The sequence below is a fragment of the Sinocyclocheilus rhinocerous genome, unplaced genomic scaffold (assembly GCF_001515625.1).
Source record: "Sinocyclocheilus rhinocerous isolate Xijiao unplaced genomic scaffold, SAMN03320098_v1.1 scaffold3738, whole genome shotgun sequence".
Taxonomy (NCBI): Eukaryota; Metazoa; Chordata; class Actinopteri; order Cypriniformes; family Cyprinidae; genus Sinocyclocheilus; species Sinocyclocheilus rhinocerous.
The window spans coordinates 105,005-121,455 of NW_015654497.1; the positions used below are offsets into that span (position 1 = coordinate 105,005).

Below are 16,451 nucleotides of genomic sequence, written 5' to 3' on the forward strand. Positions count from 1 at the left end.
CAGATCTATTCCGCCAAGACCAAATACATTAACATTGTCATATCCATCAACATGTTAAATCTTTCGAGAGTTGTCATGATTGAAATGTTAAAACAATTTCAAAATGGCTTCAACAAAAGTTTCCCTATTTCATCTTTTAAACCCTGTGTAGTTTTCACAAGAAATGGAGAAAATGATTGTCTGTAGTAAAGTACAGCATGACCACGTTTTTTTCTCTATTCCATTAGACCGTCCAGAGGAAACATCAGTCTCTCTCACTCTACCCAAAGTGTTTGTCAAGGATTCTGCCAAAAGCTTTGTCACTGTTCTGGGTGAGCCTAAAGACATGCTGGCATATGTACATAATGTACATTGATTTCTCTGTAATATAAGCATATCTCTATAATAAGTATTTATATTTTAAATACTCTGTAATCAGTAGAATTGCTCTCACTGGGTAGTTTTCAGTTTTATTTAATCATACTGATGCTTATATGGCTCTTTGGTCCGTAGGTGATCTGATGGGTCGTGCTCTGAGGAACATCGGTGATCTGTTGGCTATGCCGTACGGCTGTGGAGAGCAAAACATGCTGCTTTTTGCCCCCAATATCTACATTCTTCAATACCTGGAGAGCACCGGGCAACTCACTCCTCGGATTAAAGACCGAGCCATAAACTTCCTGGAGAGCGGTGAGGAAAACCATTATGAAATAGAAGATAGAGTAAAAAATATTTATAAATACAAATACATTTAAATATTTAAATAAAAGCAAAAATACTGGTTATAAAATTAATGTTTGCATGTTTTTTTAATAAGAAAATGTCTAATCAATTTACAGACAATTAGTAATTTTTTCAAGCTTTTTTTTTTCATGTTGCATATCATCAAGCATATCAATCTTTTTACCGTCTCGTGTTGCAGGCTATCAGAGAGAGCTGACATACAAGCATTATGACGGATCTTACAGTGCTTTTGGCAGCAGTGATCCTTCTGGAAACACCTGGTGAGTCTGGTACAGATACTTAGCTTAGGACTACTGTGTGGATTCTGGCTTCCTATATGTGAATTTAACAGCTTTCTGGTAAGAAGCTGTTTTTGGAATGGGGAAAACCTAGTCATGGACTTGGTCATGGACTTTGCACAAGGAAACAACCTGAAAACTATTAAGGCAGAGTTACCAAATTATGGGTATTTGACAGCAATTCCTTTTGTTTCCTCAGGCTAACTGCGTTTGTGATGAAAAGTTTTGGTGGGGCAAGGCAGTATATATTTATAGATCAGGATAACATCGATCAGGCAAAGGAATGGCTGGAGCGACAGCAACTGGATAATGGCTGCTTCGCCTCTGTTGGGAGGCTCATCCATACTGAAATGATGGTGAGAACAGGAGAGTCATGCTCAGGTCCTTTATCTGCTGCTGAAAAAAAAAAAATTGAAACCAGCCTAAGGTCCCAGCTGGTTTACTGTTGTCTACACTTCTGGTCAAAAGTTTGGAATAAGATGTTTTTAAAAGTCTCTTTTGATAAAAACAGTTATTTTAAATTGTAATGATATTGCACATAATTACTTTTTTTTTTTTTACTGTATTATTGATTAAATAAGTGCAGCCTTGGTGCGCAAAAGAGTCTTCTTTCAAATACAAAAAAATCTTCATTTTTCAAACTTTTGACCAGTATTGTCAAGGATGGAAGCTTTAAAGGGTTAGTTCACCCAAAAATGAAAATTCTGTCATTAATTACTTACCCTCGTGTTGTTCGAAACCCGTAAGACCTTCGTTCATCTTCGGAACACAATTTAAGATATTTTTGATTAAATATGAGGGCTCTCTGACCCTCCCATAGACAGCAAGGTAACTACCACGTTTCACGACAGTATCATGACGCGAGTGTGTGGCCGGCGCTGACCCAGATCCGGCGTGATGACGTCAGTAGAGACGAAAATGTGGAATAAAGTCGTTATTTTTGTTTTCTTTGCGCAAAAAAAGTATTCTCGTAGCTTCTTGAAATAAAATAAATAGATATTTTGATTTATTTTCCAGTTAAAATAGAAACAAGATTATGCAAGGTTACATAGGATAATATATGTTTTTTAGAGACCATATCTTAAAATGAATTTATCTCATTGGCAAAATAATTTAAACATTAAGCATAAATAAAAAAATTTTAGTGATGTTTATTATTAAAAGACACTATATATATGTATTCTTTAAAAACGGAGAAAAAAGAAATTACAAATTTTTACATTTAAAATAGAAAAATAAATAGCAAAAACAGTTTTAGAAAATAGAAATGTTAAAATTTAAATGGTATGTAATGGTAATGTAAATGGTAGAAAAGTTAGATGAGATGTGATGCTGTCACAGCGTTGAGTGGGATGAGGAGATGATTGCAGGGAGAGCTAATGGATCAGAGTCATTTATGGAGAGGAAAACGGAGAGTCTGGTGGTTCTGGATTTCACACTCGGAAAATGTCTGTTAGATGTCAATAAATTGAGGAGATTGAAGTGCTGAGGGTTGGAAGGATCTTTGATGATGCTTTTCCTCTCGCAGGGTGGCGTCAGCAATGAAGTCACTCTCTCTGCATACATCACTGCTGCACTGCTGGAGTTAGGCGTCCAGAGAACTGTGAGTAAAACCCTCTTTATGGCTCCTAAGAGATGGTCACGGATAACTCAATATAGATAATGTGACTAATGAAGGAAGCAAACACTCATTAAGTCTCTTGTGTGCTCTGTAAGGATCCCATGATGGAGAGAAGCCTTACATGTCTGAGGGGATCTTCCAGTGACATTACCAACACTTATGTGACCGCCTTGCTGTCCTACACATTCACTCTTGCTGGAGATGAACAGATGAGACAGAACCTCCTCTCCAACCTGGACAATCAGGCCAGGAGAGATGGTACCATTAAGCTTTAGATTAAATAAGACAAATAACGATTCTAAAATACTCATCTTTAAGGATGTGCAAAATTTATATTTTCCAAAAAGATTTATATATTTTTCATTCATATACATTACATTAATATATGTGACCTTGGACCACAAAACCAGTCTTAAGTCGCTGGGGTATATTTGTAGCAATAGCCAAAAATACATTGTATGGGTCAAAATTATTGATTTTTCTTTTATGCCAAAAATCATTCCATTGTGACTGGTTTTGTGGTCCAGGGTCACATATATTAAATAGAAAGGCTCCATTCTTTTATCTTTATTCATAAAGACCTTATTATTTTGTGTTTGCCAAATGAAATAATTGGCTTTTAATTAAATAATTTACTTCAATTAATTCAATTTTCAATTTAAATCAGAATTTATTTCTATAGTACGGAGCCCCACACATGTCAGCTGAAGAAAAAATAGATATAGTGGCCATTATTTAAGAATTTGTTCCCACAACATACCACATTTGGCCACATTTTATCAATTTGTTCTCACATTTTATTAATTTGTTCCCTCGTTTTAGTTAAATTGTGGTCACATCGTACTAATTAGTTCCCATGTTATAATTTAGTTATATTGTGGACACAATTTATCTAAACCGAGGAAATTTATTCTTAATTCGCAGCCATAAGATCTTGTTTTTTTGTCTGCATGTCATGTGTGGGACTCCGTAGTAACTTTTTTTTTTTACAAAAAAATAAAAAATAACTCCCTAAAAAGAAAGAAAATAAGGCATAAACTACTGTATAGTTATTGTGCTGCAGAGGCGAAAACCCAGAAAAAAAAAAAAAGAAATATAAAAATATTATTTCTTAAAACAAAAAAACAGACTGTAAATCAAATTAGATACTCTTTTTGTTGATGTTTTTGAAGTTTTTTTTGTTATAATTATTATTTTTTTTGTGTACACTCTCAGAAAAAAAGGTACAAAAGCTGTCACTGCGGCAGTACCTTTTCAAAAGGTACACTTTTGTACCTTTTAGGTACTAATATGTACACTTTAGGTACTTATATGTATCTTTAAGGTACCAATATGGACTCTTTAGGTACAAAGGTGTGCCTTTTGAAAAGGTACCGGTGACCGCTTTTGTACCTTTTTTTCTGAGATTGAACCCCTTGTACCAATTTCCCTGGACCCCAGTTTGAAAACCCCTGATCTAGATCATCCTGCTGCTTTTAATAAAAAACACAATCACCATCCTTCAATGTTCAAGTTTTCTTGCACTGGTTATTTCAGGTGTCGGACGATATTGGACTCTGGCTAATAATGCGCAACCGACGGGCTCTCTGGAGGTAGAGATGAGTGCCTACGTGTTGCTGGCGCTGCTCTCGGGACCCACACTGCCTGGATTTGGACTGAACTACTCTGCTGGCATAGTGCACTGGCTAAGCAATCAGCAGAACGCATATGGAGGCTTCTCCTCTACACAGGTAATGTTATTTATGCAGCTTTTTTAGACCCCTCTCGGTCTTTATAATGCGTTTTATCATTATTGACTGTACAGTGGTGTCGCTCCCTCTCTCTGTGAACAGGATACTGTAGTAGCGCTCCAGGCCCTCGCTAAGTACAGTGCTGCCATCTACAATCCAGAAGGATCCATTACCGTAACCGTGACCTCCCCCTCAGGCCAGAAGAACCAGTTCACCGTGAACCGGAACAACCGGCTGCTTTACCAGGAGAAACAGCTGCAGGAAGCTACTGGCACATACAATCTGAGGGCAGAAGGCAAAGGCTGTGTGTTTGTGCAGGTCTGTGCGCTGCCTCTTTTGATGCACATCCAATTAATAGTTCATCTAGAAATGAAAGTTTTCATTATTTACTCACCCTCATGTCATGCCAAACCTGTATGACTTTCTTTCTTCCATGGATCACAGAAGGAAGTCATACGGATTTGGAATTACATAAGGATGAGTATACTGCATGATGACTACTTAAATGTATAAAAGTGATATAAATCACCTCGTCTTTGACATCATTCTGTTTTTTTGTCTCTCAGTTTGCCTTGCACTACAATATCCCGCCTCCTCCAGACTCCTTGGCCTTCAAAATCAATACAAATACTGGGGTTTGCAACAACACAAGGATCCCAGCTTTTACACTAACCACCACTGTAAGGTGAGCCACACCTCTGTTAAAAAAAAATACCATTACTGTCTTCATTCATGGAAACAGCTTTTATGTATATAATACTTTCAACACGTGACTTTTTTTTTGCACAAATTTAATTTGTTAGATAATTTGTCATTCATTTAAATACTTACTATACATGCTGCCATTATTTAAAAGAAAAGTTCTCCCCAAATTGAAAATTCTGTCATTTAGTCACTGTCACGTCCTTTCAAACCTGTATGACTTTGTCTTTCCTGTGAAACAAAAAAAATAGATATTTTTAAATAATCTTCACACAGCTCTTTTCCATACAAAAAAGTGATCAAACAAGCTAAGAAAAATGTAACTAGTCATTTAAATACTACAAACTAGCAAAAAAGGATCAATTTTTAATTTGATGTTTAAAAACACATAATAATAAATATTAAATATATATACTATTGTTCAAAGATTTGGGGTCAGTAAGACTTTATTTTAAAGAAATTAATGCATTGCTCAAAAATCACAGTAAAGACATTATAAATGTTACGAAAAAAACTATATTTCAAATAAATGCTGTTCTTTGGAACTTTCTATTCATCACAGAATCCTGAAAAAAGTATCACAGTTTCGACAAAAATATTAAGAAGCACAACAGTTTTCAACATAAATATTAATAAGAAATATTTCTTGAGCAGCGAATCAGCATATTAGAATGATTTCTGAAGGATCACGTGACACTGAAGACTGGAGTAATGATGCTGAAATTTCAGCTTTGCCAACACTGGAATAAATTGCATTTAAATCAAATATAAAACATTGTAGTAATCATTACTGATTTTGCTGTATTTTTGATTAAATTATAAAAAAAAACTTTGAATGGTAATGTCTATAAAAATTTACATAAAAATGTATGTCGAGAAGTCCTGCAGACAGCTGTAACAAATTCTACTTGCAATGATATTGCTAAATGAATTAGTAACATACCCACTTGACTTTATAAAGAAAGAATGAATAAAGATTCAACCTATTTTATGGCCTAATAGACTCTTTGTTGTCTGTCAGACTACATAGAGAACAATGTGTGGTTGTGAACCTGTTTGTGATTGTTGGAGCAATTGTGTGACAGGTATGACGGCACACGAATGGAGACCAACATGGTGATCATTAACGTCAGGTTCCTGTCTGGGTTTAAGCCGGATGAGACGTCTCTGCAGGCTGTGAGTGACACTTGAAGGGCTCTGGTCCTCTTTTGATCTCAAGTTGTGTAGCCAGCGTTTGATTCGTTCTCACTCGCTCCTCTGTCTCCACAGCTGAGGGAAGACCCCACCATCAAACGTGTGGATCTGGATGAGGATCGTGTCATTTTCTATTTGGATAGTGTAAATGTTTTATTCAAATTTATTTTCAAATACCTTGAGGGGTTCAACTTATTTTTTGGGACGGGTCACTGATATTCTGACAATAAAACTGACCTGGTTTACTTAAACAAGAAGCTGAAAAATGAAATTTGACTGAAAATGTACTCACTCTCCAGCCAACCAAGATGTAGATGAGTTTGTTTCTTCATCGGAACAGATTTAGAGAAATGTAGCATTGCATCACTTGCTCACCAATGGATCCTCTGCAGTGAATGGGTGCCGTCAGAATGAGAGTCCAAACAGCTGATAAAAACATCACAATAATCCACAAGTAATCCACATGACTCCAGTCCATCAATTAATGTCTTGTGAAGTGAAAAGGTGCATGTTTGTAAAAAAACAAATGCATCAAGCCATACCTTTAAATGGTCTCTTCTGGCCAAAATGCGAGTCCATAATCCATAATAACACTTCCTCCAATGAAAAAAATCCATCCCCTGTTGTCCTCTCACATTAAAATCCAATGACATATTTGTTTAGAACTTTTTTCACTTTTAAATAGTTCTTAATTTGTGTAGTTTAGCCAGAAGCAAAAGTTAAAAATGTCTTGATGAATTTATTACAAACAATAAACTTTTTACTTCACAAGACATTGATGGACTAGAGTCGTGTGGATTACTGTGATGTTTTTATCACCGTTTGGATCCAGATTCTGACGGCACCCATTCACCACAGAGGATCCATTGATGAGCAAGTGAAGTAATGCTACATTTCCCCAAAACTGTTCCTATGAAAGAACAAACTCATCTACCTCTTGGATAGCACAAGAGTGAGTAAAATTTAAGCTAATTTTCATTTTTGGGTGAACTATTCCTTTAACACATTCTCATATGTCCATACCCTATAGAAAATAAATCTCTCCGTAATCATAATTAAGTAATAATTTTCTCTTCTATTCCAGTTGAAAAAGAATCAGGTGAAGTCCATCAGCCTGCAGCTCGTGCAGGAAGTACAGGTGCAGAACCTGAAACCAGCTGTAGTGATCGTCTATGACTACTACAAGATCAGTATGTGTTTCTTCATCACTGTGCACTCTGAAAAGTCTGAAAGAAAATACAATATAGGGTTTTTATTATAAACCCAGCAAAATATAATAAATAAATCATAACAAAATGTTTAAGAATTTCATTTTTTTTATAAATCTTAGTGACATCATGATATAAAGGTTGCATAATTGTTATTTACGAGCCTGTATTTAATCTTTCCATAATGCATTTTCATTTTATTGAGACGAGCTCAACAGTGTAGTGCACAAAAAAACTAGGTTGTGTTTCTATTCCTCCAGGTGAACTGTCTGTGATTGACTACACCTCCCCATGTGCATAAACACTACTGTAAGTACAGTAATTGTCAATTTTATCTAAAACTCCATTTTTAATAATATAATTGTACTCTTAAACTTGAATTCCCAAATCCATAGACATTTACATGTTATATTAAAAATGCCCTTTGGACGTTCTATTCATAAAAGAATCTTGAAAAAAAATCAACATTGTTTTCAACATTGATAATAATGAGATTTTTTTTTTTCTTGAGCACCAAATCAGCATTTTAGAATGATGTATAAAGGACAGATATGAATGTTATATTATGATATAAATAGATATATGTTATGTTGCTTGATAAAAGGTTGATTGACATTGTTTTTCAGGCGATGATCTGAAGTGCTAACGGCTGAAGAACTGTACACTGGAATATATGGCGAAACAGGTTTAATACTGACACTTTTTCTGTCACTTACTTGTAAAACCTTACTGTTTTCTTAAATAAAAAAATAATGCATTTCTGCATTCTGCACTTTAGTTGCTATTAAACTATTTGTTTAATCAACAATTGCTGCATCAGAAACATTTGTGTCCTGTTATTATTTATTATCTAGATTTATTATTACTGTACATATGCAAATGTCTGGATCTTAAAAGAATAAGCTATACCTACTATTATTGCATATTAGTCAAATATTAAATCCTAATTTCAAGTTTGAAACCTTTCCCAACCCAATTATATATTTTGTAAAAAATGCACACATTTACCAATTGCAGATGTTTACAATAGTATGTCAGTTGTCCTGTCTGTAATCCAAAACATCACATTTCAAAGCACTTGATATTTTAGTAGAAGTAGAACTGATATGTTGGTGTGGATAGATTCAACTCTTCTACTGGTTCAGTAACTGAAGTTTTAAACAACATTTTATCGCCAACACATGAAAGCTGCTTTCAGACTTTTTGTTTGCTGTTGTAACACCCAATAATATCTGTATACTGTTTCCCCCTTGAGTGTTTAAAAGTAGCACAGTCAAAAACTGTTTCCAAACCACTCAGATGCTTGATATCTCTGCTTAGCAAAAAGAATTCATCTTTTAAAACGCCTGTTAACTTCAGTAATATCATGTTAGAATGCTAATTGAGAATATTCTCCTACTGCTGCCCACTAAAGAGGTGTCAGTTTCACAGCGTTCCAGGAATTACCAAATAATTTCAGTAAACGATCTCAACAAATTGCATCAGCAAACAACTGACTCCAGAGAGACTAAAGTGAACAGTACACCCCAAACAGTTCAATATGTATTGCCTACATATTGCTCAATGACTGTACTGATACTTACTAGAATTCAAACTGAAAAGTTAAAGAGATTTTTTAGGGCTGCCTTTCAGCTGTATATTTAGTGATAACCATTATTTGAAAGGCAGTTTTCCCGTATTTAGTGTTGAAATTATTAGAAATTTCAAGTTAAAATATGTCTTTGAAATTGCTCCATATTAGTAATAACCACTATTTGAAAGGCAGTTTTCTCCTAATATCTAGCGTTTAAAATTATTATAAATTCCAAGACAAAATATAAAAGCGAGAAAACATACATTTTGTTAAACGTGCGCAAAAACAACTTTTTTTTTTCAAGGTCTTAAATCGGAGCAGAAAGTCTTACATTTATAAAGTCATTAAATGTTGCATGCACTGGGGAAAAAAATGAGTATGCATGTTTTCCAATACAAATATCTAAACATCCTTAAATTAAAATACATTTACTTGAGATGTTTTCTGAGAATTGGAATAGAATCAAATGAGTTTATGCTTAAAACAAGAATAATTATCTGATATGTATTCAAACTCTTTTCCCCTTTGAACTAAGTTTATTTTTCTGAGCCCATTGGATGTTTGTTCTCAGAAAACAAGGCTTCTTATGTCATTTTGCTCCTAAAGTAAATGTATCTTGATTTCAGAAAATGTAGACGTTTGCATTTACTTTCATAAAACCTGCAGAGACCCTGAAAAGAACCAAGACAACTGAACTTTGTGTAAACACACCCTCAAAGAGTATGAAATATTTTAACTATGAAAATACTGAGTATTTTCACACACTGCCAGCAGCATATTGTACTTCTAAAATATGGCTTTAAGTGATTTATTTCAAGGTTAATTTATGAAACTGTTTAACTAGGGTGTTTTCCAACCAAAACAAACTTGGTCTCCAAACTTTCTTGGGTCAACCTCATCGTAGCCCTTCTTAGCAGTAGGTTTTTAATTTAGCATGCTGCTCTCTTGTCTGGTGTCATGAAAACAACACAGTAGCTATGATGCAAGACTTCTGCTTGCGTTGCAGTGTTAATTACAGCAGTGAGGGTTACTTGCCCTTTTACATCTGAAGTCCGAGTTTAGTTGTGACCTCTGAGCTACAGTCTTTTCCGCAAGTCCATGCTTATGTGTTAGCATGGATTATAATTAGGCAAATAAACACAAAATCACCATGAATAAGGAAAACCGTGAGTGTATTGATGTTCAACATTTTACAACACTGTTTTCACCTAGTTCTGTGATAGTACTCAAGACATCTTACACGTATAATGAAGACTAATTATTCGTGTTGATTTAAATTCTCTGTAGATTTCATTTGAACATACAGTTTGGTTTCGGGAGAAAGCAGAACACGTTGGTCATTTTTAACAGTGTCGTAACATAAATAAACATTTTGTTATCCCCAAATGAACACAAGGCCTGTAAAACATCAATAATACTTGAACAGCTACTAAACCCTTTGAATAGCTTCTTAAATTGTATTAAAGCAGTATCGGACTGATTTAAATAGGTCACGTTTTTTTTTTTATTACAGTACGTGTCTGTTCACAATCTCTTAGAACAGTAAAACCCACTATGTATCACATGGAATAAAGGTGCGGTCACATTTATTGTTGCTCTGTGAATTTTTGCAGGCGAAATCCAGTCATTTCGATAGGAATCCACATGTTCTGGAATTTCGTGTGACGGCGAAAGATTTCCCTGCCCAGATTTCGCAACAGGTTCAGCTGGTCATGTGAGTTCAGCCAACATAAAGCTGCTTGGTTTAAAAAAAGACTTCCGTGCGAGCTGTGCTTGATGCATCGCTACTCTATAGACCGTAAACATTTGACCTCTTTTGCCTTTAGAAATTTTGCCAATTTTTTGCCAATTTTCGCTAATTTACTGATGTTTAGCAAATGTTTGCAGACAAAATCCAGTCATTTCCAATAGGCACCCATGTATTTGGGAATTTCGCGTGACAATGAAAGATTTCTCATTCAGATTTCGCCACGGGTTCAGATGGTCACATGAATTCAACCAACATAATGCTTCCTGGCTTGACTTCTGTGTGAGCTGTACTTCATGCATCACTACACTATTGACAGCCTACGCAATTTTCACAAACTTTTCACTAATTTACTGTTGGTCAGTGAATTTTGGCAGGCGAATTTCAATAGGCATCAGTGTAATTGGGAATTTCGCATGATGGCGAGAGGTTTCCCAATGCAGATTTCGAAACTTATTCAAGTCGGCTAAGTGAATTCATCATGCTGACCAACACCGCTACACTACTGACAGTAGACAATTGAATTGTTTTTTTTGCCTGTGTAATTTTCACAAAATTTGCACTAATTTACTGTTGTTCTGTGAATTTTCGCAGGTGAAATCCAGGCGAATTTCAATAGGCATCCATGCAATCTGGAATTTCGATGATGACAAAAGAATTTCCAAAGCAGATTTCTAAACCGATTCAAATTCGCTGCATTGAAAGCCGGAAAACTTGCTTGTTTTGAACGTGACTTCTGTGTGAGCTGTGCTTTATACATCACTATACAATTGACAATCGACTTTTTTTACTCTTAAAATTTCATTAATGTGGCCGCACCTTAACTGTGATTCCAGCTACAGTATTTTTCACTAGTGTAATATTTCAGATACTAAAAGTGACAAATATGGGTCATTATCAAGGCACTGCATGATTATGATGTTGTTTATTTTTCTCTTGTTTGTGGCAATAATTCCAAACTCTCGTAGGCTGGCAGTGATAGGTGATGGCTGCCTCCCTAGGGAGTCGAATCACAATATCAAGTTGTCAGGACTTGGCAAATAGACTCTACTGTTGTACGTGGTGTGTGTGTGTGTGTGTGTGCATGCATTTGTGGTTCTGCATCTAAAAGAATGAGCTGGGAACACAGAGACACAGTGGGATAAAGTTGGACAGGAGTCGCTGATGTCCCTCTATAATAAATATAGACTCCTGAGCTGGTAGGTGAGCTTTGGTGAATTAAGCCTTTGTTTCTGTGACATCGGATCTTTAAATGTGAATGTAATGCTCCATTTAATTTAAAACATCATTTAAATGTACTGCAGTTCATTTATATCCTCTAGTCATTCCGGGTCAGTCAATCCCATCAAGTATGCAGGGCAATACTATTCCAGAATGGCTTGATGGCATTTGGCATTTTTCCCATTACGTTTGAAAAGACAAATCGTGGGACAAACTTTACAAATGAAAGTCACGTTTCTGCGCATCCAGACAAGATAAACTGAGCTGCAACTGAAAAATATCTCTGACGGCAAAAAGGCATTTTCGTCGATGGTGAGTGAGCCACCACCTGCAGGTTTGGTTCACTGGGTCTTTTCGTCTTCTCCCTTTTTCAATCCAGGCAGACGTGGAAAGCCTCTGGTGGATATCTGTCTCTGCATCTGAGTGAATATATAACATCTTCAGGAAACTCGAGAAGAAGAAAAAAAGGAAGTAACAAAATAAAGTTTTTCCTCTCGTTGGGAATAACAGGTCTGGGTCATTTGAAGTCTCCCTGCCGAATAGTTTCCGTATTATTCCGTATAGTGGGTTTTGTCTCAGTTCATGAACTGCGTGTAGCCCTCGGCTCCTGTCACTATCACATCCATCCATATCCTCATGGCCTCTGCGGACGGGGCCACCATGTAATACAGTCTGTCGTGGGTCTTCACGCAGAAGGTCAGGGAGGGGTTGGGGCTCTGCGATCAAAAAGACACACTCAGATCAGTTGAGGGAGTGATATGGAGTCTCTCTACTACTCAGTTATTGAGGCATATGCATTATCTCATATTTAGCCATTAGGGGATGTCAATTTTCAGGAATTTTTACAAATTGATTTTCATTAAAATGCAATCACACGTGTAGGACGCCAAATACCACATGCACTATTTCAACTACACTTAAAACCACTATACAAATAGATATAATTTAAATAAATAAATAAACATGATAAATGCACTGCTTTTTTTGTTCTGTATTTCAATGCATTTAAAATGTAACTGGTATATTTTAATTTAATATAGTTTCATAATTTTCCAAGCATTATTAATAATGTGTATGGCTACTGCGGCTAAAATTATTTTGCCTGTACAATTTATTGTGTGAATCATATAATTTGCAAGACATTATAATAAAGTTAAAATAGTCTTATTTCTAATCTTATAATATATTAGTTTTATTTATGTTTATACTTTATAATGCAAATATTTAATAACTACAGTCAACTAGTCAAACTACATTTAAAGTGATTATGCTAAATAAAATAATAATAATTAAAAAAATGAATTAAACATTAGATATTTAAACTATGGATCCTAATGAATATAATAATAAATACATGTAATAATATGCTAATAAATAAATATAAGAAATGTGCTATTATTATAATTAGGGATGCACCGATACTGGTATCGGTATCGGGCCCGATACCGATACTCTGTACTCGTACTCGTAAAAATGCCCCGATACCAAACGCCGATACCACACAGCATGTGATAAGTGCCATATTCAGACAATGAAACACGCGAGTACTGGAAAAAGTGGTATCGGTGCATCCCTAATTATAAGTACTTTAATGCATATATTTAGTATGAATCCAACTGGTATAGTTTAATATAATTTGCTCATTTTAAAAGTATTAATAATAATAACAACGTGTATGGATAATGCACAAATTGTATTATGTGGTTCATGTAATATTTCAGACCTTATATACACATATGTTTCATATAATATTTTAGATCGGATTTTGAACTTAAGTTAATGTTTGATGTAGTAAAATTGATGTTTTTTGTAATGTTGTAGATATTTCTAAATATCTATTGAAATTAATGGCTGCATGCTGTCGGTATTCAATAATTCATCACACTGTGGTCAGCATGTTTATTCTTATTACTTTGATGTCAACAATTAAAAAAAAAAAGATGGGAAATGTTTTATCCTCTTTTTTTAAATGTTGATAAGTCTACTTAACTCAGCTTGTTCTCACATTATACTTTAACACACTATTATTGTAAATGTGCACGATTACTTTGAACATGTTTTATAAGCTCCTACGTCGCATGCAGCACAAGCAACAGCGTGCACACAGTTTGCGCATTTCCCAGATGATTACCGAATTCTCTTAAGCTAAAGTGGATTAATCGAAAGTCATTCCACTTAATTAATAACAAAGTATTAATTATTAGCACCTCTAATTTTAATACAGATGTTGAGCAGGAGGTGCTTGTTAAAATGTGATAATTAGTTCTCCTCACCAAAACACTCATTGTTGAAGAGCACTCCATTCATGCAATGGGCAAACAAATCTCTTCAAATGATTCTGACACTGTCAAGGAGTAAATTATATCACGGCTTCCTGTTAACCTATTACATTATACAGCATGAAGCTGATGGCGTATAATATACCACACAACTGCTTCTGTGGGGCTATTATGTTATACACACACTTAGTATCTCACCACAGGTGGGAGTAGTAAAGAAACACTTAAGGGAAACGCATACAGGTCAATTACATTATACTCTCATCCTCAGTAACTGCACAAAAAAATATCCACCGAAGGTGCAAGTAGTCCAGTTATTCAAAACAATACAAGACGAGGTATGTTAATAAGTCACAAGGGAGTAAGTGTGTGAAAAATGCACGGATTAGAGCAATTTCCTCTAAGCAAACATGCAGGATAGGGTGATAGTGGTGAAGAGCGATACGTACGTTTGTCAAATTCAGATTGAAAAATCCTTTCTGTGAAAACAGACGGCAAAGCAAAAGAATGAAGCAAAAGAAGGGTGGGGAATATTGACAGCAGAGTTACAGCATAAGAGACAAAAGAGAAGAAAGAAGCTAACAGAAAAAGATCAAATGAAATGGTGCAACAGGAGTGCAGAGCAGAAAACAGCGGGAGATGTGAGCTGTGCTTATACGAGGGGTTTTTATCCGATAGGGGCTCGTACCTTTGTGGCACTGCGCAGGTGATCATAGTAAACCTCCTCGATAGCCTGGAAGTAGATGACGCCCTTCAATTTGCTCTCATGTTTATCTGCGGATGGGAGAAACAGAGATGTCACCCTGCGAAAAATCGTTCTCTTAATAAGTATTTTATTGCAATGTTTTTGTTTGAAAACATCATAAGACGAATTAACTCGAATATGTTCCCCGAAAACAAGCATTTCAACGTTTTTTTACTGGAAAACAAGACAAAACTACTGATTAACATGTTTTGCACAGCGATGGTTTCAAAAACAAATAAGCCCCCACTCCCCTGGAGAATAATGATCTGGTAAGCACCGATGTGACCTTGTTACTGCGGTGCAACCCCTTCATTTTCAGTCCGCGAAGAAATAAAGAGCGAGAGCTCACGCTTTGCCGAGCGCCACGGCTGGGTGATGAGCACGATTTCCTCAGCATTGCGGCAGATTTCATCACCATCAGATAGCATGCGGACGGGCTTCTGGTTATTTGTATGCCCCTAGCTAACCCGAGGCTATCGGAAATCATGGCAGCCACTGTGAGCTTAAGAATTACTAATTATCCGTATCCCCCCACTGCTGGATTCACCCACAATCCACTCTTTGTTCTGCCCTCGTTTCTTTCCCCAAACTCAGGGCAACGAAAGCATAAAGACACGTTTGCGGAGCGGCATTAGCATAGTGCACAGTAAGGAGGATGTTGGAAGGCGACGCTGCGGTACACATACCGGCGTAGTAGGAAAACGTCCTTTTAAGGCGATCAAAGACGAACCAGCGCTTCTTCCAGGATTTGATCTTTCCTCCCATCTTGACAAGATAGCCCTTGCACATCTTTTCGGTGAGAATCACGTGGTAGCACGTGTCCACACTGTGACCTGAAGACTCGATGTGGGAACGGAGGTCAAACTCCTCTTTGCGAATGGGCAGGTATCGGGTCATCGGGCGGGCCTGGAAATCAACAACGTGTGGTTTATATTTTTGTTATGACATGACATGTTTTATTTCCCTATCAATTAATTTATCCAAAATTCCTTCAAAAAAGGACATACTTTACTGTATATTAATGTCTGAAAAACGTTTGGCAGCCAGATCAATCAAGTGGACCTTTTTATGACAGTTTAGGTTGTAAAATGTCACTTTCTGTAAGTAAATTCTAATGAAATTATTATATATGGTCATACGTTTACATACATCTTGCAGAATCTACAAAATGTTTTCATTTCAATTCAACAAATATTACTAATTTTAACAAATATATTTATATTTTCTTGTGGACTACATGTAAACTTCTGTTACGTTTATGCTATAGCTTATGTAACAGCTTATTCCAGGCAGTACTAATTAACAAGCAATGTTTATGATCCCTCTTACTTTGTTAAAATTATACAATTATTATAAATTTGGTGGTTCCACAAAGCATATGTAAACTTGTCATCGCAAGTGTATTATATATATATATATATATATATGTA

At 35.8% G+C, this 16,451-nt stretch overlaps 2 protein-coding genes across 2 annotated transcripts in view; one reads left to right on the top strand and one right to left on the bottom strand.

Annotated features, from left to right (window-relative positions):
* The window catches only part of LOC107717187 (alpha-2-macroglobulin-like protein 1), an 18,945-nt gene extending 10,666 nt beyond the window's left edge, over positions 1-8,279 (top strand). The window contains exons 23-36 of the mRNA XM_016523867.1: positions 228-311; positions 493-669; positions 902-983; positions 1,201-1,357; positions 2,530-2,604; positions 2,718-2,880; positions 4,159-4,352; positions 4,455-4,670; positions 4,919-5,037; positions 6,140-6,230; positions 6,324-6,392; positions 7,333-7,438; positions 7,717-7,765; positions 8,083-8,279. Of these exons, the coding sequence (XP_016379353.1) occupies positions 228-311; positions 493-669; positions 902-983; positions 1,201-1,357; positions 2,530-2,604; positions 2,718-2,880; positions 4,159-4,352; positions 4,455-4,670; positions 4,919-5,037; positions 6,140-6,230; positions 6,324-6,392; positions 7,333-7,438; positions 7,717-7,757 (1,574 nt within the window). The 3' untranslated portion in view covers positions 7,758-7,765; positions 8,083-8,279. The remainder of the gene's footprint in view (positions 1-227; positions 312-492; positions 670-901; positions 984-1,200; positions 1,358-2,529; positions 2,605-2,717; positions 2,881-4,158; positions 4,353-4,454; positions 4,671-4,918; positions 5,038-6,139; positions 6,231-6,323; positions 6,393-7,332; positions 7,439-7,716; positions 7,766-8,082) is intronic.
* Positions 8,280-10,535: 2,256 nt separating this feature from the next.
* The window catches only part of LOC107717178 (pleckstrin homology-like domain family B member 1), an 83,151-nt gene continuing 77,235 nt past the window's right edge, over positions 10,536-16,451 (bottom strand). Inside the window, exons 23-25 of the mRNA XM_016523855.1 lie at positions 15,708-15,927; positions 14,965-15,050; positions 10,536-12,713 (exon numbers count right to left, since the gene is read on the bottom strand). Coding sequence (XP_016379341.1) covers positions 12,573-12,713; positions 14,965-15,050; positions 15,708-15,927 — 447 coding nt within the window. The 3' untranslated portion in view covers positions 10,536-12,572. The remainder of the gene's footprint in view (positions 12,714-14,964; positions 15,051-15,707; positions 15,928-16,451) is intronic.